This window comes from Hylobates moloch, unplaced genomic scaffold (genome assembly GCF_009828535.3).
Source record: "Hylobates moloch isolate HMO894 unplaced genomic scaffold, HMol_V3 SCAFFOLD_8, whole genome shotgun sequence".
In the NCBI taxonomy this organism is placed as follows: domain Eukaryota; kingdom Metazoa; phylum Chordata; class Mammalia; order Primates; family Hylobatidae; genus Hylobates; species Hylobates moloch.
In genome coordinates this window covers 33919553-33942400 of record NW_026652283.1, presented here as the reverse complement: position 1 = coordinate 33942400, position 22848 = coordinate 33919553, and the positions used below count along the sequence as shown (strand labels likewise).

The following is a 22848-nucleotide window of genomic DNA, read 5'->3' as shown; positions in this document are numbered from 1 at the left end:
TTAGCCAGGATGGTCTCGATCTCCTGACCTCGTGATCCGCCCGCCTCGGCCTCCCAAAGTGCTGGGATTACAGGCTTGAGCCACGGCGCCCAGCTGTTTGTGAGAATTAAATGAGATAGTGTATAATTCTAGGGTGTCCAATCTTTTGGCTTCCCTAGGCCACACTGGAATAACTGTCTTGGGGCACACATAACATACACTAACGACAGCCGATGAGCTTAAAAAAAAAAATCACAGGCCGGGCGCGGTGGCTCACGCTTGTAATCCCAGCACTTTGGGAGGCCGAGGCGGGCGGATCACGAGGTCAGGAGATCAAGACCACGGTGAAACCCCGTCTCTACTAAAAAAAAAAAATACAAAAAATTAGCCGGGCGTGGTGGCGGGCGCCTGTAGTCCCAGCTACTCGGAGAGGCTGAGGCAGGAGAATGGCGTGAACCCGGGAGGCGGAGCTTGCAGTGAGCCGAGATTGCGCCACTGCACTCCAGCCTGGGCGACACAGCGAGACTCCGTCTCAAAAAAAAAAAAAAAATCACAGAAAAATCTCATAATCTTTTAAGAAAGTTTATGAATTTGTGTTAGGCTACATTCAAAGCCGTCCTGGGCCATAGGCTGGACAAGCTTGCTGTACATGATACTCTCAGCACAGAATTAGAACATAATTAAGAGCTTAAAATGGAGGCAGGGACCTCATCCATTGAGGACTTCTAGTGGTGAGCAAAGCCTTGCTTAACAATCCGTTAAGAGCAAAGTTTCTATTAGTGGACACTCAGAGAGTTTTGGTTTCCACTTCGCAGGGTGGGTGAAAGGAATACGACATGAGGAGATTCCCATAACATAAGGCAGTCCAGACATCTCATCCTCAAACAACCCAAGTACCAGACAGGAGAGATGAGTCTCCTTTCTGAAAAAGGCAGGAATTAAAAGGCTTTCAGGCAGGAGGGAAGGTGGGAGGACAACAAGGGGAGAATATCCCCTTCACTTTCCCACAAAGGAGTAGCGCCACTTTATAGAAGGCTTCCTTCCCTTATTTTCCCTACCTTGCCGGTACACTGGTAAACAGATGTGATGTAAGTCACTCTCAGGCTTAAGACATTAAATAGCTCAAACTTTAGAATAAAGTCCAAACCCCTTGACTAATATGTAGCTTCCAAAATCAGCACTAACGTATTCTTCCAATTTCTATTTATAGCTAATATTTTGAGTGCTTACTGTGTGTCATGTTAAATGTTTTTTTTTTGAGATGGAGTTTTGCTTTTGTTGTGTGCAATGGCGTGATCTTGGCTCACTGCAACCTCCGCCTCCTGGGTACAAGCGATTCTCCTGCCTCAGCCTCCCGAGTAGCTGGGATTACAGGCATGTGCCACCACGCCTGGCTAATTTTTTGTATTTTTAGTAGAGACGGAGTTTCTCCATGTTGGTCAGGCTGGTCTCGAACTCCTGACTTCAAGTGATCCGCCCACCTCAGCCTCCTAAAGTGCTAGGATTACACGTGTGAGCCACTGCGCCCGGCCTGTTGAATGTTTTATATGCGTTAGCTCACTCGATCTTCCCAACAGTGTCACAAAGTAAATGATGTTATCCCCATTTTACAAATGATGAAATTGAGACTTGAAACTGAGGCAGAATTTGAAAGTAGTCTGCTTACGCGGGGTAAGGTGGCTCATACCTGTAATCCTTACCACTGAGGCAGAATTTGAAAGTAGTCTGCTTACGCAGGGTATGGTGGCTCATACCTGTAATCCTTACCACTCTGGGAAGGTGCTTGAGGCCAGGAATTTGAGTCCAGCTTGGGCAACATAGAGACCTGTTTCTATAAAAAAAAAAGTCAAGTGGGCATGGTGGCCCATGCCTGTAGCCCTAGCTACTTCGGAGGCTGAGGCAGGAGGACAGCTTGAGCCCAGGAGTTCAAGGCTGCAGCGAGCTATGATCATACCACCACACTCCAGCCTGGGTGGCAAAGCAAGACCCCACCTGTAATTAATTAATTAATTAAATTAGTCTGCCTAAAGCTATAATAAGTGTTATTATGCTAAGCTATCCATTTGTCCACCTGGCAAATTTTGGTTATCCTTTAAGATGTAACTTAAATGCTATCACCTTTCTCTGGCACTCCCTAAGCCTTTCTTAGGCAGCTCCTCCAGGCTCCCGGGTATTCAGTTCTGCAAGAGAACATGATGATACACTATTGCAACTATTTTTTAATTTATTATTTTATAGGTATATTATTATTTTTTGAGACAAGAGTCTCGCTGTCACCCAGGCTGGAGGATAGTGTCACGATCATGACTCACTGCAGCCTTGACCTCCTGGGCTCAAGAGATCTTCCTGACTCAGCCTTTCAAGTAGCTGGGACTACAGGCGTGCACCACCACATCTAGCTTTTTTTTTTTTTTTTTGTAGAGATAGGAGTCTCACTATGTTGCCCAGGCTAGTCCCGAACTCCTGGACTCAAGTGATACTCCTGCCTTAGGGTTACGGGGTGAACCACCAAGCCTGGCCTGTTTAAAATTTTTTTTTTTTTTTTTTTTTTTTGAGACGGAGTCTCGCTCTATCGCCCAGGCTGGAGTGCAGTGGCGCAATCTCGGCTCACTGCAAGCTCCGCCTCCCGGGTTCACGCCATTCTCCTGCCTCAGCCTCTCCGAGTAGCTGGGACTACAGGCGCCTGCCACCACGCCCGGCTAATTTTTTGTATTTTTAGTAGAGACGGGGTTTCACCGTGGTCTCGATCTCCCGACCTCGTGATCCGCCCGCCTCGGCCTCCCAAAGTGCTGGGATTACAAGCGTGAGCCACCGCGCCCGGCCCTGTTTAAAATTTTCTGGTCTCAGTTTCATCATGTGTAAAAATGGGATAATAACATTTACCTCACCGGTGGAGAAAACTACATGGCACAGAGTAAATAGTCAATACATGTCTCAATTCACAAAATGCAGTAATAACATGACTTTTTTTTTTTTCAGGATGAATCTTGTATTTGACGTGAAAAGAAACCACTCGGCTGGGCGCGGTGGCTCACGCCTGTAATCCCAGCACTTTGGGAGGCCGAGGTGGGCGGATCACGAGGTCAGGAGATTGAGACCATCCTGGCTAACACAGTGAAACCCCATCTCTACTAAAAATACAAAAAATTAGCTGGACGTGGTGGCAGGCGCCTGTAGTCCCAGCTACTCCAGGAGGCCGAGGCAGGAGAATGGTGTGAACCCGGGAGGTGGAGCTTGCAGTGAGCCGAGATCGCCCCACTGCACTCCAGCCTGGGCAACGGAACGAGACTCTGTCTCAAAAAAAAAGAAACCACTATGTCAGCTTAATTGGCAGCTTTTTTTCTTTCCTCTTTCTTTCTTTTCTTTTCTTTCTCTTTCTTTTTCTTTCTTTCTCTCTCTCTCTTCTCTCTCTCTCCCTCTCTTTCTTTTTCTTTCTTTCTTTCCAGCACTTAAAGACACAACTTACAATAAGCAGTCGCTTAGGGTCAATGAAATTTGGAATTACAGAAGCAGCAAGCTTTCAGCACAGAGAATGGACTTTGCTGTACAAAAATGTTGATATGCACCCTGTCCTAATGTGCTATGCAACCATGGTAAATTACCTCACCTCTTCCAGTATCAGTTGCCTAATCTATAAAAATAGGGACACACAGTAGGCATTCAAATTGAGCTCTTCTCCTTTAGCCAAGCAAAGCTGCCTATTTTCCCTATCTCACTTTCTTCTTCTTTTAAATGTGGTCAAGATCAGTGGATGGCATAGACTGAGAATGAAATGAGGGAAAAAAATGAAAATGACTACTTACTAGTAGTACTGCCAGTAAAGAGCAGCCTCTGTAGGGTCATACAAAGTACAGGAAAGTATCAAGAAGACAGCGAGCCCATGTGTTGCCTAACACACTGTAATCCACATCTTTGGTGGCCATAAAGTCCTAGCAGGTGTTAATGCTTCTCTAACTTCATTCTTAGCCTGGGACAGGAGGTGGGCTTTGGTGGAAGAGAGTATAAAGGTGGGACAAACCCTAAGCCTGTATCCGTAGGTAAGAAAAGGTCAGAGTATTCCCCCAATAGTAACTGTCTCTGCCAAGTGTCCACCCTGCAGACTCTATGGAACCTGTGGTGGGGGAAGAGAGGGCTAGGAAGGGAGGAAGTTGATGGTGGGAGATGGGCACGCTGGAGCGCAGCCTCTGAACCTCTGGAAAACCACCTGTGACCAGGCATGGCAGCTAGACCAGCCTCATTTCCACTTTAGCAGCCTGCAGTATAATACAGACATAAAGGCATGCTTTGTAGTCACTCATACTTGGGATCAAATCCTAGCTCTATCACTTACAAACTCTCAGTGATGTAAAAATAATCTGATGAGCTATTATGTATTATTGAACAGCTACTGCCAGAAATTGTACTAATAATTTTAGGTAATAACTACTTCAAAAGGCAGTAGACCTACATATATCTGTGGTTAACTGATTTTTGATAAGGGCGACAAGACCATTCAATGAAGAAAGAATAGTCTTTTCAACAAATGGTGCCGGGACAATGGGATATCCACATGTAAAAGAATGAATTTGGGCTGAGCGCGGTGGCTCACACCTGTAATCCCAGCACTTTGGGAGGCCGAGGTGGGCAGATCACCTGAGGTCAGGAGTTCTACACCAGCCTAGCCAACATGGCAAAACCCCGTCTCTACTAAAAATACAAAAATTAGCTGGGCATGGTGGTGGGTGCCTGTAATCCCAGCTACTTGGGAGGCTGAGGCAGGGAGAATTGCTTGAACCTGGGAGTCAGAGGTTGCAATGAGCCGAGATTGAGCCACTGCACTTCAGCCTGGGTGACAGAGTGAGACTCTGTCTCAAAAAAAAAAAAATATTATAATAATAATAATTTGAACCCCCACCCCAGACCACACACAAAAGTTAACATAAAATGAATCATAGACTTAAATGCAAGAATTAAAGCTGGGTGTGGTGGCTCACACTTATAATCGTAGCACTTTGGGAGGCCGAGGTGGGTGGACTGCCTGAGCTCAGGGGTTCAAGACCAGCCTGGCCTGGCCAACATGGTGAAACCTTGCCTCTACTAAAAAATACAAAAAATTATCCAGGCATGGTGGCACGCACCTGTAGTACCAGCTACTTGGGTGGGTGAAGCATGAGAACTGCTTGAACCCGGGAACTGGAGGTTGCAGTGAACTGAGATCATACCACTGTACTCCAGCCTGGGGGACAGAGTCAGACTCTGTCTCCAAAAAACAAACAAACAAACAAAAAGAACTAAAACTAAAAAACTGAGAAAGAAACAAACAGGTACAATCCTGACCTTGAATGAGACAATAGTTTATTACCTATGACAAAAAGAAAAAAAACAGATAAATTGGACTTCATCAAAATGTAAAATTTTGTTGATTTAAAGAAAGTAAAAAGACGGCCCACTGAATGGGAGAAAATATTTGCAAATCATACATCTGACAAAGGTTTGGCATCCAGAATATATAAAGAACTTACAACTCACTAATAGAAAGACAAATTATCCCATTTAAAAGTGGGCAAAGTATTTACACAGACATTTTTCCACAGAAGATATATAACTGGCTAACAAGCACATGAAAATATGCTCAATGACATTAGTCATTAGGGAAATAAACAATTTGGCAGTTCCTAAAAAAATTAAACAGGCTCATGCCTGTAATCCCAGCACTTTGGGAGGCTGAGGCAGGTGGATCATGAGGTCAGGAGATCGAGACCATCCTGGCTAACACGGTGAAACCCCGTCTCTACTAAAAACACAAAAAATTAGCCGAGTGTGGTGGCACGTGCCTATATTCCCAGCTGCTTGGGAGGCTGAGGCAGGAGAATCACTTGAACCCGGGAGGCAGAGGTCGCAGTGAGCTGAGATCGCGCCACTGCACTCCAGCCTGGGCGACAGAGCGAGACTCTATCTCAAACAAACAAACAAACAAAAATTAGAGTCACCGTATGACCCAGAACCCAGAAATTTTTCTAGGTATATACCCAAGAAACTGAAAACATGTCCACACAAAAACTTATACACAAATGTTCAAAGCAGTATTATTCATAATAGTCAAAAAGTAGAAACAATCCAAATGCCTGTCAATGGATCAATGAATAAATGAAATGTAGTATATGCATATAGTGAAATCGCATTTAACAGTAAAAAAAAAAAGAACAAAGTACTGATACATGCTACAACATGGATGAACCCTGAAAACATCCTAAGTGAAAGGAGGCCAGTCGGCTGAGCGTGATGGCTCATGTCTGTAATCCCAAACATTGGGAGGCCAAGGTAGGCGGATCACCTGAAGTCACCAGTTCGAAACCAGCCTGGCCGACACGGTGAAACCCCACCTCTACCAAAAATACAAAAATTAGCCGGGCATGGAGGCGCGTACCTATAATCCCTACTCAGGAAGGCAGGAGAATCGCTTGAACCTGGGAGGTGGAGGTTGCAGTTGCAGTGAGCTGAGATCACACCACGGCACTCCAGCCTGAGCGACAGAGCAAGACTCTGTCTCAAAAAAAAAAAGGAAGCCAGTCACAGAAGACCACTTATTGTATGATTTCATTTGTATGAAATCATACAGAAAGTGGTCTTCTGTGACTGGCTAAACCCTTGGACTTAGCCTTCTGGAGGCTAAACCCTTGTCATCTTTAGTGCATGTCCACAACAGGCAAGTCTATAGAGACAGAAAGCAGAGTGGTAGCCTATGGCTAGAGGGGATAAATAGATTGGTGGAAGACAGATAAAAGGCATGGGGTTTCTTTTTGGGATGATAAAGACATTTCAAATGGGCCCTAGTGATGACTGAACAACTCTGTGTATATACTAAAAACCACTGAATTGTACACTTTAAGTGAGAGAACAGTATGGTATGTGAATTATATCTCAATAAAGTTGTTATTTTAAAATTCTGCCAAAGCTCTAGACTTCTTTGCCACTAGGACAGTTGTGTCTGTCCAAAAAGAATCACTTAAAAATGCTAACATGACCTTTAATTTATACTAACAGAAGCTAACCACAGGCTGCAAACTGGTAGGCTAAAGGCCACATCTGGCATGCAGCAAATGTATTTTATTGGGACCAATAGTATTTTAAAAACTTTCTACCCGGGCTGGAGTACGGTGTTGTGATCATAGCATACTGTAACCTCGAACTCCTCGACTCAAGTGATCCTCCTGCCCCTGCCTCCTGAGTAGCTAGGATAAGAGATGCAAGCCATCATGCCCAGCTAATGCCCAGCTAACTTTTTGTAGAGACAGAGTCTGCTATGTTGTCCAGGCTCGTCTTGAACTCTTGGCCTCAAGTGATCGTCCCAACTCAGCCTCCCCAGGCATTGGGATTACAGGCATGAGCTGCTGTGCGCAGCCAAGAAAATTTTTAGAGATGGGAAAGACACAGTAATGAAAACGATCTTCAAATACCTGAAAGGATATTGCTTCAGGGGTCCAAAGCAGATTCAGTTTAAATTACTGAGGTACAGGTCTCATTCAAAACGAGAGAGAAAATACTTAGAGCCGTCTCTAATGAAATGGGCTGCTTTTCTAAGTAATGTTTCCTATGACTAGTATGAAGTACTATGTTACATGCTATAACCTGGATGAACCAAACACTATGTAAAGTCAAAGAAGCCAATTCCAAAAAGCATATATTATATGATTCCATTTATATGGAATGTTCAGAATAAGCAAACCCACAGAAAGAGTAGTGGCTGCCAACAGCTGGGGAGAGAGGGGAGTTGGGAGTGACTATTAGCAGATATAAGATTTCTTTTTAGAGTGATGGAAATATTCTGGAATTAAATAGTGGAAATGGTTGCACAGTATAAATATACTAAAAACTACTGCATTGTACACTTTAAAATAGTAAATTTTATGCTATGTGAATTTTTCCTCAAAACAGAAACAAAGGTAGAAAAAGACCAAATGAGATACTCATTACCTCTGTTAGGATACTATGATGCACAGTGATAAATGTCAGGTATTATCATCAACTTCATTTGATGATAAATGAGGCACTGAAAGGGTTTTGTTTCTGACTAAGGTGACAAAGGCTCACATGAAGCAGAGCCAGGACAGATACCCAATCTTGTCTGTCTCTAAAGCTTACAGAATGGTAATAAAAGTTCAAGGTTGGCCGGGCGCAGTGGCTCACGCCTGTGATCCTAGCACTTTTGGAGGCTGAGGTGGGCGGATCACTTGAAGTCAGGAGTTCAAGACTAGCCTGGCCAACATGGTGAAACCACATCTCTATTAAAAATACATAAATTATCCAGGCGTGGCAGTGTGCGCCTGTAATCCCAGCTACTCGGAAGGCTGAGGCAGGGGAATCACTTGAACCCGGGAGGCGGAGGTTGCAGTGAGCTGAAATCACACCACTGCACTACAGCCTGGGCAACAGAGTGAGACTCCACCTTAAAATAAGTAAATAAAGTTCACAGGTAGTGAGTGATAGAATTTTACAGAAAATACTTGGATCAATGGGCGAAGCTACATGTCCAGAACAGGCAGAACACCAGCAGGCCTGGGTCCACAAACAGAACCTGCCTTTCCAGGCACAGTTCACAGTCCAAATGAAAGGTATCCCCAAACTTCTAATCCATTTTTCTTCTTCAGACTACCCTAGGAAGAGTTGAGACTAAATTCTCTGTGTTCAGGGATTCCCCCCGCTCAATTTTCCTAGCCATTCATGTGACCAACCGCAAACTTAGGTCTTGCCAGGTGCTCAGAATCTTGTTCAGTACATATGCCCTTCCTTAAAACTTCCAGATCTCTCAGAGACTGAGAGGCAGGCTTGGAAGAAAAAGAAATTCCAAGAAGCCAAATTTCACTGTGAAAGGATCTATGTGCCTCGGGCTTACCTAGTTAGGCCTTTCTCCTCAACGTCATCCTAATCCTGACACCTCAGAGCAGAGAAAAAATCAGCCAGTTAGTTGCTTCATGGCTTCAATTAACAGGAAAGCTCACTGTTGTCACAGCCCCCAACTACACAAACCAGGGAGTCAAACTCCACGTCCTTTCTTCTATACCACAATTATCCCTATGAAGGATCTCCTAAGTGTGAGAAATACCCTTTCCCTAGATTAAGGACAGTATAGTATAGGGTTAGGATGACAGGTTTTGGCAACACAAATCTTGAGCTTGAGTACTAGCCATACTAATTATGGAACCCTGGGAAGTTACTTAACTTCATTAGGTCTAAGTTACTTCTGTAAAATATGGATATTACTGGACAATTGTTTCCGGGCTGCCCAGCATCCATTTCCCTTTCCTAATAACTCCCCAACTGCCTTTTGAGGAGTTGGTTGTTTCTTACGCATGTGACTCAGCTAATCCAGTCTGATATTCCCTCTCTAAAACCTGAATCTTGAGTAGAGGCAGAAAGAGACCCGACAGTTTGGGTTGTGCCCAAGGAGCCAGTCCTTGTTTCAAGATAGTTCCTGTGGTCTACCACTGTTGTCCCAGTTCCCTGCGGCCACTACAGTTCCCACACCAGATTTTTTAGCCTTCACACTGAACGTCGAGCCCCTAACACCTTTCTAATAGTCTTTTTTATTTACATTAGCCACTTTGTTGCTTGCAACCAATGAACTCCAAGTGGACCACCACCTCATCAGGTTATTAACAGGATAAATAGAGTGGGATTCAACACATCTAAGTTGATATTGTCTGGCCTTATCAACCATTAGATGTAATTCAGTATGGACATGTAAGTGTGGTCATGTCATAAATAAGGTACAAATGACCACAAAAAAGATTAACCCATTGACCACCTTATAGGCCACCTCCTAGCATAACTGTTTTACAGTTATGATAAAAGGCCCCTGTTCCTTAATAGAAAGCCACCTTAACATACCTGACATGGGTCTTCACTACCCATTCTAGTCCAGGAAATGCCTCAGGCGTTTTCAGTCACCTGAAAATGGAGAAATAACAGATCAGTCTTTTGAAGAGGAAGTTTTAAAGACATACAAAATAAAAGATAAAGAGATCCTGCATGCAGTTTACACATTACAGGAGAAACATGCAACTTTTAAGAAATTTTAAGTAAAGTTTCATTGTGAATATCAATATGGGGACCTACAGGGACTCATCCTTACACAGTTTTAAACAGCTGAGCAGAAAGCTTTTGGGGTGCAGCAGGAGGTCTAATCTACAGTCATTGAAATTTTACAACGTGTCATTTAAGATGTCAGACTTTGTGCCCAGGTTACGTTACAGTTCACTTGTGATGGGCAGGATTATTAAGAGTTATGGCTAATTTATGCGGCAACATATGGTTTTTCTTTTTACAGCTATTTTTATTAAACAAGTTTTGCAAAGTTTTAACATTAAAATTAACAGCTAAAGAATTGTTTATGCAAGTTGCTGTCACAGTTTATGTAAAAGAGAAATATGTGCTATTAAAATCAGACATTTAGGTTACCTTTGGTTTTTTGCGATGCATGTTAGCTTTACACATCCTGATTCTCTTGCGATAATTTTCCTTTAAAAAGGGGGGTATAGAGTGATCTCTTTTCATCAAAACAAGACATAATGCCCTGAAAGCTGACTTCAAACCATGGTTGAAAATTCAGTTATTTACATTTTATCACAATCTACAAATACATTTTTTTGTTGGTGTGTTTTAAAAAGAAAAAAAAAAAATGTCCATCATGCACTGCCGCAGGCAGCTTGGCGCTTCAATACAGAGGATTTTTCACCCCCGAGCAGTTCAGGTGGCTCTTAGGGAAGCCATGAGAACCCTGAGAATCAGCACGGAGTAGAAATGGGACCAACCAATTCCATCACTTCCTCTCTTGGTCTCTTAGGAGGGGATTCAGAGCCGGCCTATCACGCCAAATCCTGCCCCAGCCCAGCTGAGTTATCAGCATTTCTGGGATTGAAAGAGAAACCCTCAAGGGCACCCAGAGTTGGCTGAACTGCCATGCCTAAAGGCAGATGCTGTCCCCTTCTGAGCTCACGGAAATTATTTGGTGTCACACTTTAGAGCCACCTAGGGGTTCTACAGAAGGTGCAAACCAGGCTGGCTTGCACTTTTAAATACTGAGACCTATGTATGGAAACCAATCCAAGTTTCAGCTCAGTTGAGTTGAAAACTCTCCATAAATTAGAATTTTTGATGGGATTGGATACAACAGCTTCCAACAACTTCCAGGGGGTGAAAAAGCTTTGGTTATTTTTAAACTAAAACTTAACAACTCCATCAACTTTTTTTTGGTAAACTTAAAATAAAATCCCCCCCACCACTTTTAAGAATGTTTCCAACTTTTAACAAGCCCATTAACTTTAGAGTTAATTTAAGTTTATTTGAAAGAGAAAACTATTTTATGGTCCACCCAAAAAAATGACAATTCATCACATTTACTTTGATTAAAAAAGGACTAAACTTTATTGACAAACTGCTGCAGACATTTTGACATAAGTTTAAGCTACCTATTTAGGCAGACTTACACATGTAGCATTTAATCTTCCGAGAACAAAATGGGAGGACGGTACAAATCCAATTAGGACTTTAACTTATGTACAAAGTGGATTTTGATTCCTTTTTCATTCAGCTGCAGTGTCCCTTTTTATATCATGCTAGTGTTGAGACATACTTGACTAACTTGGGAATAGTCGATATATTGACAACCGTCAACTTAAGAAAATCATCAGCTTTTGGCCCCAGCGTCCAAGTGAGCTTTTCATGGAGTGCAGAATCTCAAATGGACAAAATACTTTGTCTTTTTAAATACTGAAAAACTTAATTATTAGTACTATGACTGAAAGATTCTTCATGGCTAAAAAGCTCTGCATCAAACTCAGTTCAGGAGGCCTTTCCCCCACCACCACCATCAACCTCTTCAAAACCTACTCCCTCCCCCCTAAGTATCTCTCAACACAGTATGTCTGGGGCTAGATTTCAAAACCCACGTAATGAAAAAGTCGGTTTTACAAGCCTAATTTTGTTGTTGTTGTTTTATATCAATTAACGTTAAAAATTGCATCAACTATTTAATTCATGAGGATCTTTCATATTAAAATTTAACCTTAAGATTCAACCGCCATGTGCTTTTATAAAGGAAACATTTTTTAGAGACATCTGAGCTCACTTTTACATGGTGGTGCCTACTGCCGTTAATGTTTGTGATTTTAAATCTTAAACAGCCCTGAATTTTGAAATGTAGCCTAGTTTGGGATTCTGCAACTACAACTTTACGGGATGCCTCAAATCAAAACTAAGAGAAACTTAACAAGCCTTTACTTCAGAACCTTTAAGCAAGCAATGTCATTTTTGAAACTAACAGGTTTGTGTGTTTTTTTTTTTTACTCAACTTCTTTTTTTTATTATAAAAGGTACACTTCTGTTTATATTTAAACAACAAAGAAAAAAGCATCTACACACTTAAAAAATTAATTCAATATTCCTAAATCTATTTTAACTCATTTTAAAATACTACATACAGAAGCCAGAATGCAGAGTTAAGAATGGAATAAGGTGGGGAGAAGAAGGGGACCACGAAGAAAAACACTTAGACAATTACTTGTCTGTTGTGGGTAAAGCAACAGGAATCCTGGGAGATACAAGAAATCAGTAACAACTTTGCTCATAACTGATATTTTCCCCTCATGTTTGTTTTAATAACGTCCATATGGGTGCTCTCTGTATGCTCCCTTCACTGGCCTAGCAGGAGGGGCCTTCAGCGACGGCCTGGTCCCATTCCAGTCGTCCTGGCCTGTGGGGAAAACAAAGACAGTTTATAAACCATGTGGCCACGGCACTTAGGGATAAGCAGGGATAGGTCACATAGTAAAGACCGCCAAAAACACTGCGTTTCTTCTAATGCCTTGACACTTCCCCTGGTGTTCCTTGCTCTCTACTTGGCTTGGCCCTGTTGGGCAGCCTGGGCAGTTTTTCAGTTTTGAGTGGAAAGACAGAAGGGAACAAATCCAAAAAAGCTGCCACTGACTCTGGAGTAATCTCCCACAACGAGGTTCTTCATAGACAAATGTGATCTGTACTGCAGTCCCCAAACCTGGAGATACCCAACACCTTGCTTGAGATAGTGAGGAAGTCATTAATCTTAGTGAGTCTGCAATGGCCTTTCATGTTCCCAAAACAATTTGGCAGGTAGCCTCAGGTAAGGTGGGAAGACTTCTGGAAGTCTTTGATTGGAAGCAGGCAGCCAGCCCCACTTCCATGCAACAGCAAGTCATGTTTCCTTATGGAGAAGTGTCCTCTAGCTCTCTGGGAAAAGCAAGCAAGGGCCACTTTCCACGGGGCCCTCCACCAGCAGAGCTGATACTGCTCTCTCTGATAGAGGGATGTGCAATCAAACGTTGCACTGACAGCACTGTTTAAGATAATTCCAAGGCTGGGTGCGGTGGCTCACGCCTGTAATCCCAGCACTTTGGGAGGCCAAGGCGGGCAGATCACAAGGTCAGGAGTTCGAGACCAGCCTGACCAACAGGGTGAAACCCCATCTCTACTAAAAATACAAAAATTAGCCAGGCGTGGTGGCGCCTGCCTGTAATCCCAGCTACTTAGGAGGCTGAGGCAGGAGAATTGCTTGAACCTGGGAGGCGGAGGTTGCAGTGAGCTGAGATTGTGCCACTCCACTCCAACCTGGACAACAGAGCCAGACTCCATCTCAAAAAAAAAACACAATTCCTTATCTCCTTTCTTAAGTCGACAGGTGAAAGAAGCCAGACAATGTGGTTCGCATCCTCAAATGGTTCTCCTTTGTGACAGGGAAAAGCCTGAGGAATATGATCACATATTTCTAGAGGTGACCTCTTATGAAAATAAATTGCGTTTAAGCTTATTCTTCCCACACTTTACACACACTAGTTCATCCCTGAAGTATTTTTCCAGCTGCCTGTATTCACAAGTATCTGCCTCCATCTCTATGGAGACTCAAACTCCTATACAGATCGAAAGTCACACAGAACCCTAATTATACCCCCAGTATAACACACGTGTCCATCACTTTCCAAGTGGCTTCTGGGTATCAACAAGACAGTTTCTTTTTCTTTTTTTCCTGATGTATACAGATCATCCTGGACAGTTTATTTTTCTAATTCTGTTAATCAAAGCAGAGATCAGAGCAGATTAACTGTGGCAACACCATATCAGGAGCACAAAGAGAAGCCTGCTTCTTTCAGTTTGGTCTTTTCTCCAGCAAAACAGAAATGCAATTTAGGCAAACACATACAGAGGCCCCAGTGTACTGCCTCACTGATGGAGGGAAATTCTTGGGTGCAATCACACGGCCCTTCTAAATAGTGGTATATGAGCAGAGCAAAGCAGTGTTAGTGACTGGCAACTGTCCAGTGCTATTTCGCTAAAATTGGTAAGAACAGTTTCCTTGGGCAAGCAGCTGATTGGCTACTTCATACTGTGCTGAGTTGGGCTCAGCTTGTCTGTCTCTGGGATGCCCTAAGGGGCTCCTCTTTTTCAGCTAGGGATAAGGGGAGACTGTCAACCAGTATCTTAGCATGAATTGTCCATTGCTGAGCCCCTGCCAAGGACTCTCTGCAAATCCCTCAGGTATGCTGAAAATACCTTATACTGAAAAGGTAGCTCTAGCTGCATCCACTGCCACATAGTATTCCCACTGAGGCCTATTAACACAGGGCCATAACTGGCTCTTGAGGACACACTTGAGCGATGTGTTTTTAACCAAACCTCAGGGAAGGCAGCCTTGTCCTGCTGCTGTTGCAGCCTCCATAGCTCTCTTGGGATCAAGGACTGTGTTGATGTCTTCAAGCCAACAAGGAGCTTGGTGCCAGTACTGTCCTGAATTATCAGCTCTAGCCCCTACAGCCTCTAATCTGATTCTAATAGGCACTATCTTTTTTTTTTTGAGACGGAGTTTTGTTCTTGTTGCCCAGGTTGGACTGCAATGGTACGGTCTCAGCTCACTGCAACCTCCGCCTCCCAGGTTCAAGTGATTCTCATGCCTCAGCCTCCCAAGTAGCTGAGATTAAAGGCGCCCGCCACCATGCCCGGCTAGTTTTTTGTATTTTTAGTAGAGGTGGGGTTTCACCATGTTGGCCAGGCTGGTCTCGAACTCCTGACCACAGGTGATCCACCTGCCTCAGCCTCCCACAGTGCTGGGATTACAGGCGTGAGCCACCACGCCCGGCCCTAACAGACACTGTTCTTGCCCCCAACCTGGTCTGGCTGCTGCCATCTAGGCCCCTTTCAGCTGACATCTCCTTTACAATGACATTCTTTTCAATGAGATCTAAATTTATTTCTTTAACGAAATGGGGTAGATGAGTACAGTTGTGTATGATTAAGTTCTTGTTATCTACCAAAGTGGCCTAGATATCGGCAGCAAAGGCCCAGAAATACAACCCAGGTCTAGCTATTTCCTTGCCTAAAGTAGAAAAAAATCAACATTAGCTTATAAGTCTGCTGCTCCACAGGGCCAAGCTGGTCTTGAGCCCTTGTTTAAGACACACACTACCCTTCCAAGAGTAGCAATACCCCACCTCACTCTAGCAGACCCTCTTTCTACCATGTACTGCAAAATTTAAGTAAGAGCAGAACTCTCACTGTCACATCTAGCAAAATCTTGGCCTTCTAAAGGTTTATCCGTAGGTAGGTTTGTCTGACTCTCAATACTTTCGTCACCAGCATCCTCCCGGGCACTTACTTGTACATTCTGCCCCACCACAGAGATAAAGACATACCATAAGCTTCATAAGAATCTTGAACCTCCCCATGTCCATAGTCATAATATTCTGAGTCCCTGAAAGCCAAAGGCAGAGTGTTAGGAAGCTACAGAGTAACTATGTTTTAGTTTCACCTTTCTCTCAAATACTTCCATATGTCAGTCATTTTACTATGTGTATTAATACAGGAAAATACTCATTCTGCCCCATCCCCAAACTGTAAAGTATTTCCAAAATATGTATAGACTATGTACTTATAATTACAACTATTGCAAAGAAAAATGGATACCCCAGAATATAAAGTGAAAAAGCACAAGCCTAAATTGACCCTCTTAATACAGCATACATATACATGTATTCATAGGGCTCACCAGAAGGGAAAAAGAACTGTTTTATCACTGCTGTAGAATTCTGGGACTCTTTTTCAATCAATTCACAGGTAAGCTATATATATGGACACACAAGGAAATGGTCTTAAAGAGAAATGCAGAAAAGAACCTAAGTTATGGTAGTGCAATTCAAGTTTCTTGTAAAATTTTATGCAGCTTTAATGTGGTTTTGATATTTTAAAATAATAAATCAAAATAACATAAAGGCATTTCTCCTTGTTTCCATGTAGTCAGAGCTTGGAAATTTTTCATTTGTTACTCTCAGGTTCTAAATTATAATTTAAGGCTCACAGTTATCCAAATTTACAAATCCAAGTGTGTGCTTCACAGATGTCAAACACAGAGGAAAGCATTGCATAGTGGCACGCACCTGTAACCCCAGCTACTAGAGAGGGCTGAAGTGGGAGGACTGCTTGAGCTTAAGAGTTCAAGACCAGTCAGTACTGTGGGGTGCAGAGGAGACGCCCTCCAAAGGCGAGCATTCTGCTTCTTAGGGTTGTGCTGTCTGAATCTCTCTGTTCCTCCAACTCCCTCCATCCATCCTCAGGACAAACAACAGTGCTTACATTGCCTGACTCACCCTTGACTCTGGCTGTAATAGCCTTCGTAGCCTTCGTAACTTTGTTCTGCATATGTATCATCATATCCCTAGAACAACAACAACAACAAAAAAATGAAATAAAAGATCAAAATCAGAGAGAGTAGGAAAGGTAATTACATCCCACGGGAGTAGGTAGGCTTCTGAATTAAAAGGACATGACATTTCCCTTTAAAATGTTAATGCCTACTGTAGAATCGTCAAAAGAGAAAGGGTTACTAAACAAAGAAAACCCAAACAAATATGATATGCCACAGAACAAGTGTGAGCAGGAAGTAAAGTACAAAATCGAGCTTTAGTATTACCAGTACTAGTAAGAAATTCATTATAAAACACTACATTAAAGTACATTTTATTTGTTGTTTAATCTACAGGTGCATAGTAAAACCCTGCCTCAAATGGAAAAATCTTCTAATAGTTCAACATTCACTGCAACAGAAGAGGGCAGACTGCAAATCTTACAGGCAGCCCATGACACCTACATAAAGGACCGAGGCCCTGTCATTCAACTTCCTTTAGCAGCCTTCTAGGTATTGGGAAACGGCACATTGTTCAAATTTCTTACATATTCTTCGTATGTTTCTGGTGCAGGAGGTGGAGGCAAAGGTATCCTCTGGATGCCCGCTGTCCGTGCTCTTGGTGCTGGAGCGCCCCTCACAGTAGGTGGGGGTGGCACGCCTCGAGTCACAGTGGCACCTCTGGTGATGGCTCCCCTTACTGGTGTACCACGTACCAAAGCCCCCCGAGGTGGTCCAACACCACGGCCCCTACAAAATGAAAGTTTATCTTAAATGGAGCTTTTTATAAACAGGCCACTTTTGTGTTCTGATTTGTTTACAAATTCTGGAATTAGGCAGATTTTATGAAGCCTTAACTAGGCTACTATTAAAGCACAGAGGAATGTACAGGGTAAAGGACCCACACTGCAAGATCCCCGAGGTCCTATAGAGGACCAATTCATCACTGCACTGCCTTGGGTAGGTCTGGAGAGTCTGCATACTCTATAAAGGTCAGTCACAAAAGGTAGAATTTTAAAGTCAGACCATTAACAAATGCTAAGACTGTCCATAATTAGAAGGCCAAAAGTTTCAGCTAGACTGCAGCACTTGGCTATGGTCAAAGTGCCCAAGATCTAGAACTCTATTTTGTTTTTTTTGAAATGGAGTCTTGCTCTTATCACCCAGGCTGAAGTGGTGGCATGATCTCGGCTCACTGCAACCTCCGTCTCCTGGGTTCAAGCAGTTCTCTTGCCCCAGCCTCCTGAGTAGTGTGGTGTGTGCCACCACACCTGGCTAATTTTTGTATTTTTAGTAGAGACAGGGTTTCACCACGTTGGCCAGGCTGGTCTCAAACTCCTAATGTCAGTTGATCCGCCTGCCTTAGCCTCCCAAAGTGCTGGGATTACAGGTGTGAGCATATGGCTGTAGAATTCTATTCTTGATGCAACATACAAATCCTGAGACCCTTCCTAAGCCAGACATAAGAGCACCACTAAAAGGGATGACACTGGTAGTCAAATTTACATCCTATTTCTGGTGTCTCCATTATTTTTACCTGGGAACAGGTGGTGGGGGAGGTGCGGCTCCCCGGCCTCTCACTGGCACTCCACGTCCACGAGAGGGTTCAGGTACTCCATTCAAGTAGGACAGCTCTAGAAACTGCTCCTGGCAGATATCATCCATCATATCCTGGGAACGAAAGATACAAGGAGTATTGTGTGATATCTACACTTTCTGCTGAGAAATCATCCGGCCCACAGGAGCCTTGAATTCTAAGAGCTCTGAGAGCCCAGGTGAGGTCTCAGGTCATTCCTTCTCTGAAGTCAAATGGCACCCTATCTGTCACCTCTCTGCGAAAGTCTTGATGGCAGACCCCTCACTATTCATAATGTGGTCCCTGCCTAGCTCTCCGGATCACTTCCATTCTCTCTCTACATAACCTCCTCACATGCCAGACTGAATGACTTGCAGTTCAGAGCCTGGCATACTCTTACACATCCATTCTTTGCAAATAGTTTCCTTTTCCTGGAATAATAAAAGCCACTACCATTAATGGAGCTGTATGCACTTGGCTCTATATAATAAGCTTTATATAGATTTTTCAGTTTAATCTTCAAAATGAGGGCCGGGTGCGGTGGCTCACGCCTGTAATCCCAGCACTTTGGGAGGCCGAGGCGGGCGAATCACGAGGTCAGGAGACCGAGACCATTGTGGCTAACACGGTGAAACCCCGTCTCTACTAAAAATACAAAAAAATTAGCCGGGCGCGGTGGCAGGCGCCTGTAGTCCCAGCTGCTGGGGAGGCTGAGGCAGGAGAATGGCATGAATCCGGGAGGCAGAGCTTGCAGTGAGCCAAGATAGCGCCACTGCAGTCCCGCCTGGGCGAAAAAGCGAGACTCCGTCTTAAAAAAAAAAAAAAATCTTCAAAATGACCCTGAAATAAGTAGGCAGATCTCCACATTTTACAGTTAAGAAAACAGACTCAAGGAGTATACATCAACCAGCTTAAGAACATAGAGCTAATAAATGGCAGACTCTAGATGTGAATTCAGAATTACCTGTCTCAAAATCTAGGTGTTGGATCAACAGGCTTTTTTGTCCTTATACTGTCTTTTTTGTCCACCTGAGGGATTCTTAACTCATCCTTACAAGACTTGTCTAAATTAAAGTGTCTCTTGAAAAACTTTCTCTTGATGCCACCCCTTCAACTCCTCTTTTCTCAAAGTACCACATAATTCCCTACACCCAAGCACTTATCACATCATTTTAGAATTGTCTGTCACTAAACTGTAAGCTCTCCAGGAGCCATTTTTGTAACTTTACACCCAAGCATAGCATCAGACATCTGACAGATACTTAAGAAATGTTTGGGATGAACAAGAAACCCGAAGCTCAGAAACGTGAAATGATAACCTGTCCAGGAAGACACAGATAGACAGACATACACAGTCCAGTGCTCTTCCTACTGCACCGTTGAAGCATTGCTGGTATAGTTAATTGTTCTAAGGGGAAAATGGAGGGCTGTGGTCACAGATGCAAAAATAGCCTCACTTTTTTTTCCTCCAAAAGAGGGAAAAATCAAATGCCATTTGCAAATCTTTTCACGCTTCCTGTTGAGAGCCATTCAGTCTTAATACTTCATGCATTTTTATATCTCCCAGATTTTATGCATTTTTATATATCCCAGGCATATACAGCTTCAATAGATGATGCTAGTCTTTGATGCCTCCCTCAACTCTCCAGCTCCTCCTACCTTATACATTACTGCTGCTTGAGACTCACACCTTGGAGAATCAAGTAACCAATGCCAGACCATTGCTCAGACTCCTCCAACTGCCACATCAACACTGAGGAAACCCACATCTCCCCGGCAAGCATCTTTTTCAAAAGATTCACTTAACGCCGGGCGCGGTGGCTCACACCTGTAATCCAAGCACTTTGGGAGGCCAAGGCGGGCGGATCATGAGGTCAGGAGATCGAGACCATCCTGGCTAACACGGTGAAACCCCGTCTCTACTAAAAATACAAAAAATTAGCTGGGTGAGGTGGCGGGCGCCTGTAGTCCCAGCTACTCGGGAGGCTGAGGCAGGAGAATGGTGTGAACCCCGGGGGGCGGAGCCTGCAGTGCCGAGATCGCGCCACTGCACTCCAGCCTGGGTGACAGCGAGACTCCGTCTCAAAAAAAAAAAAAAAAGATTCACTTACAAGCAAGCTTCATAAACCTAACCCTTCTGAGGAATATGAGGGAGACTAACGATGAAGAGAGGAGATGGGCATTCCCTCCGCAGTCATTTGGAAATTGAATGGCTTGGGTGATCAACAGAACACCCCTAAAAGAGTAAAAAGAATTCCCTTGAGTAAGATTAACCAGCTGTGTTTTTCTCTAGGATATGTTAAATGGTCTGTTTCATGTTGAACATTCTTTTTTTTTTTTTGAGACAGAGTCTCACTCTGTCACCCACCCAGGCTGGAGTGCAGTGGCACAATCTCGGCTCACTGCAAGCTCCGCCTCCCAGGAGCCATTCTCCTGCCTCAGCCTCCACACCTGGCTTTAGCTGGGACTACAGGCGCCTGCCACCACACCCGGCTAATTTTTTTTTTTGAATTTTTAGTAAAGACGGGGTTTCACCATGTTAGCCAGGATGGCCTCAATCTCCAGACCTCGTGATCTGCCCGCCTCGGCCTCCCAAAGTGCTGGGATTACAAGCGTGAGCCACCGTGCCCGGCCTCATGTTGAACATTCTAATGAAGATGAGATACTTGAAAGCAAAGCAGCTGCTAAGACATTTGAGACTGTTGGAATCCTTGGAGTTCAGCATTATGGGTACACAATGCCTAAAAACTTTTTTTTTTTTTTTTGGAGATGGAGTTTCACTCTTGTTGCCCAGGCTGGAGTCCAATGGCGCAATCTTGGCTTACCACAACCTCTGCCTCCTGGGTTCAAGCGATTCTCCCATCTCAGCCTCCCTAGTAGCTGGGATTACAGGCATGTGCCACCACGCCCGGCTAATTTTGTATTTTTAGTAGACAGGGTTTCTCCATGTTGGTCAGGCTGGTCTCGAACTCCCGACCTCAGGTGATCTGCCCGCCTCGGCCTCCCAAATTGCTGGGATTACAGGCGTGAGCCACTGTGCCTGGCCCACACTGCCTATAAATTTTTGCCCTATCAATTTTCACATCATCTGACACCACATTTAGTTCTAACTCCCTCATTTAACATTCAAGAAAACCAAGGACTGTATCTTACCTCCTCTTAGTTTTCTGATGAACACATGACATCTACTCAATTCTAGTTGAATAATATTCCAAATCCTTCATAAGTCTCCAGATTCATCCTTGTTATTAAATATTCAACAGTACTGTGTTAACTCTGACAACCACCAGGCCTTGCTAAAAGGCAAAAATAGTACCATTTCCTATTTATTCAAAGTAATATTCCAACCAAGTATTCAAAGGTGGTAACAAGCAAGATAGATAAACTGGCCTGTCCCATCTCTATCTAGTCCTCAGTAATAGTCTGAAAAAAGCTGCTCACCAATCTGTTAAACATCAATAGTCAACCTCTTCCAAACTAAACTCATCCTCAGCAAACTCCTCCAGGAAAGAAATCCCTGAGTGTGCTCAGGTCAGAATTTAACCCAATAACACTAGATGCTATAAGCTGCTTGCTGCTAGCCTCTACTCTCTACAGCATGAACTTCTTGAGTGCAGAGACCCACCTTAGTCACTTTACTAACACAATCTCCTTGTTCCACACTACTACCAAAATACTCAGCTAGGTGAAGACTCTGTTAAACCTTAGTTAACTGAATATCAGTAATGCAGGCACATTGTGGACCCGAGATACTGACAAGATACCGGTACACAATGAAAACCACATTAGACAAGGAGGGATAGAGTGGCCTTGGAGCATAATGCTTTGAGAATTAGGTGCAAGTAACAACTACCTAAGGAAAATGCACATAATGCAGAATTTGGTATACATACAGGTTATGCAGAGACCTTAGTTAAGAACCCCTACCTTCACAACAGCATAAGATCCCAGTTCTCTTTTGCTCAGAAGACACAGGACATGCATTTCCTTACCGGTACTAGAAATTTCTTGACTTCCTCCATGGCATGGGCCATAAGAGCATAAGCCTCACATGGGGGTCCAAAGACTTCAATGAAGACATGCAGATCCATATTCAAGTGGGCATATTTGGGGTCTCCACCTTTGCGCAGCTCTTCCTCCTATGGAAAAATGCAGAGAAACATCACACCACGTGGACTAGGGAGAAAACACCACCTTTACCTCTAAGCCAAAGGAACAGCAAGAAATACCCCTAATGTCTATGAAAAACAGTAAAGTTAATTGGTATGAGCTGAGAAGAATTAAACAAAAAAAAGAAAAACAGTAAAGTTTAATAAAGTAAAACAAGCAGCCAGGCGCGATGGCTCACGCTATAATCCCAGGACTTTGGGAGACTGAGGCTGGAGGATCACGAGGTCAGGAGTTCGAGACCAGTCTGACCAATGTGATGAAGCCCCGTCTCTAGTAAAAATACAAAAATTAGCCGGGCATGGTGGCGCATGCCTGTAATCCCAGCTACTCAGGAGGCTGAGGCAGAAGAATCGCTTGAACCCGTGAGGTGGAGGTTGCAGTGAGCCACTGCACTCCAGCCTGGGCAACAGAGCAAGGCTCCATCTTAAGAAAAAAAAAAAAG

At 43.6% G+C, this 22848-nt stretch overlaps 1 protein-coding gene across 1 annotated transcript in view; it reads right to left on the bottom strand.

Moving 5' to 3' along the window:
* Positions 1–11353: 11353 nt before the first annotated feature.
* The window catches only part of KHDRBS1 (KH RNA binding domain containing, signal transduction associated 1), a 30743-nt gene continuing 19248 nt past the window's right edge, over positions 11354–22848 (bottom strand). The window contains exons 4-9 of the mRNA XM_032160057.2: positions 22229–22375; positions 18198–18331; positions 17209–17410; positions 16626–16693; positions 15675–15733; positions 11354–12709 (exon numbers count right to left, since the gene is read on the bottom strand). Coding sequence (XP_032015948.1) covers positions 12612–12709; positions 15675–15733; positions 16626–16693; positions 17209–17410; positions 18198–18331; positions 22229–22375 — 708 coding nt within the window. The 3' untranslated portion in view covers positions 11354–12611. The remainder of the gene's footprint in view (positions 12710–15674; positions 15734–16625; positions 16694–17208; positions 17411–18197; positions 18332–22228; positions 22376–22848) is intronic.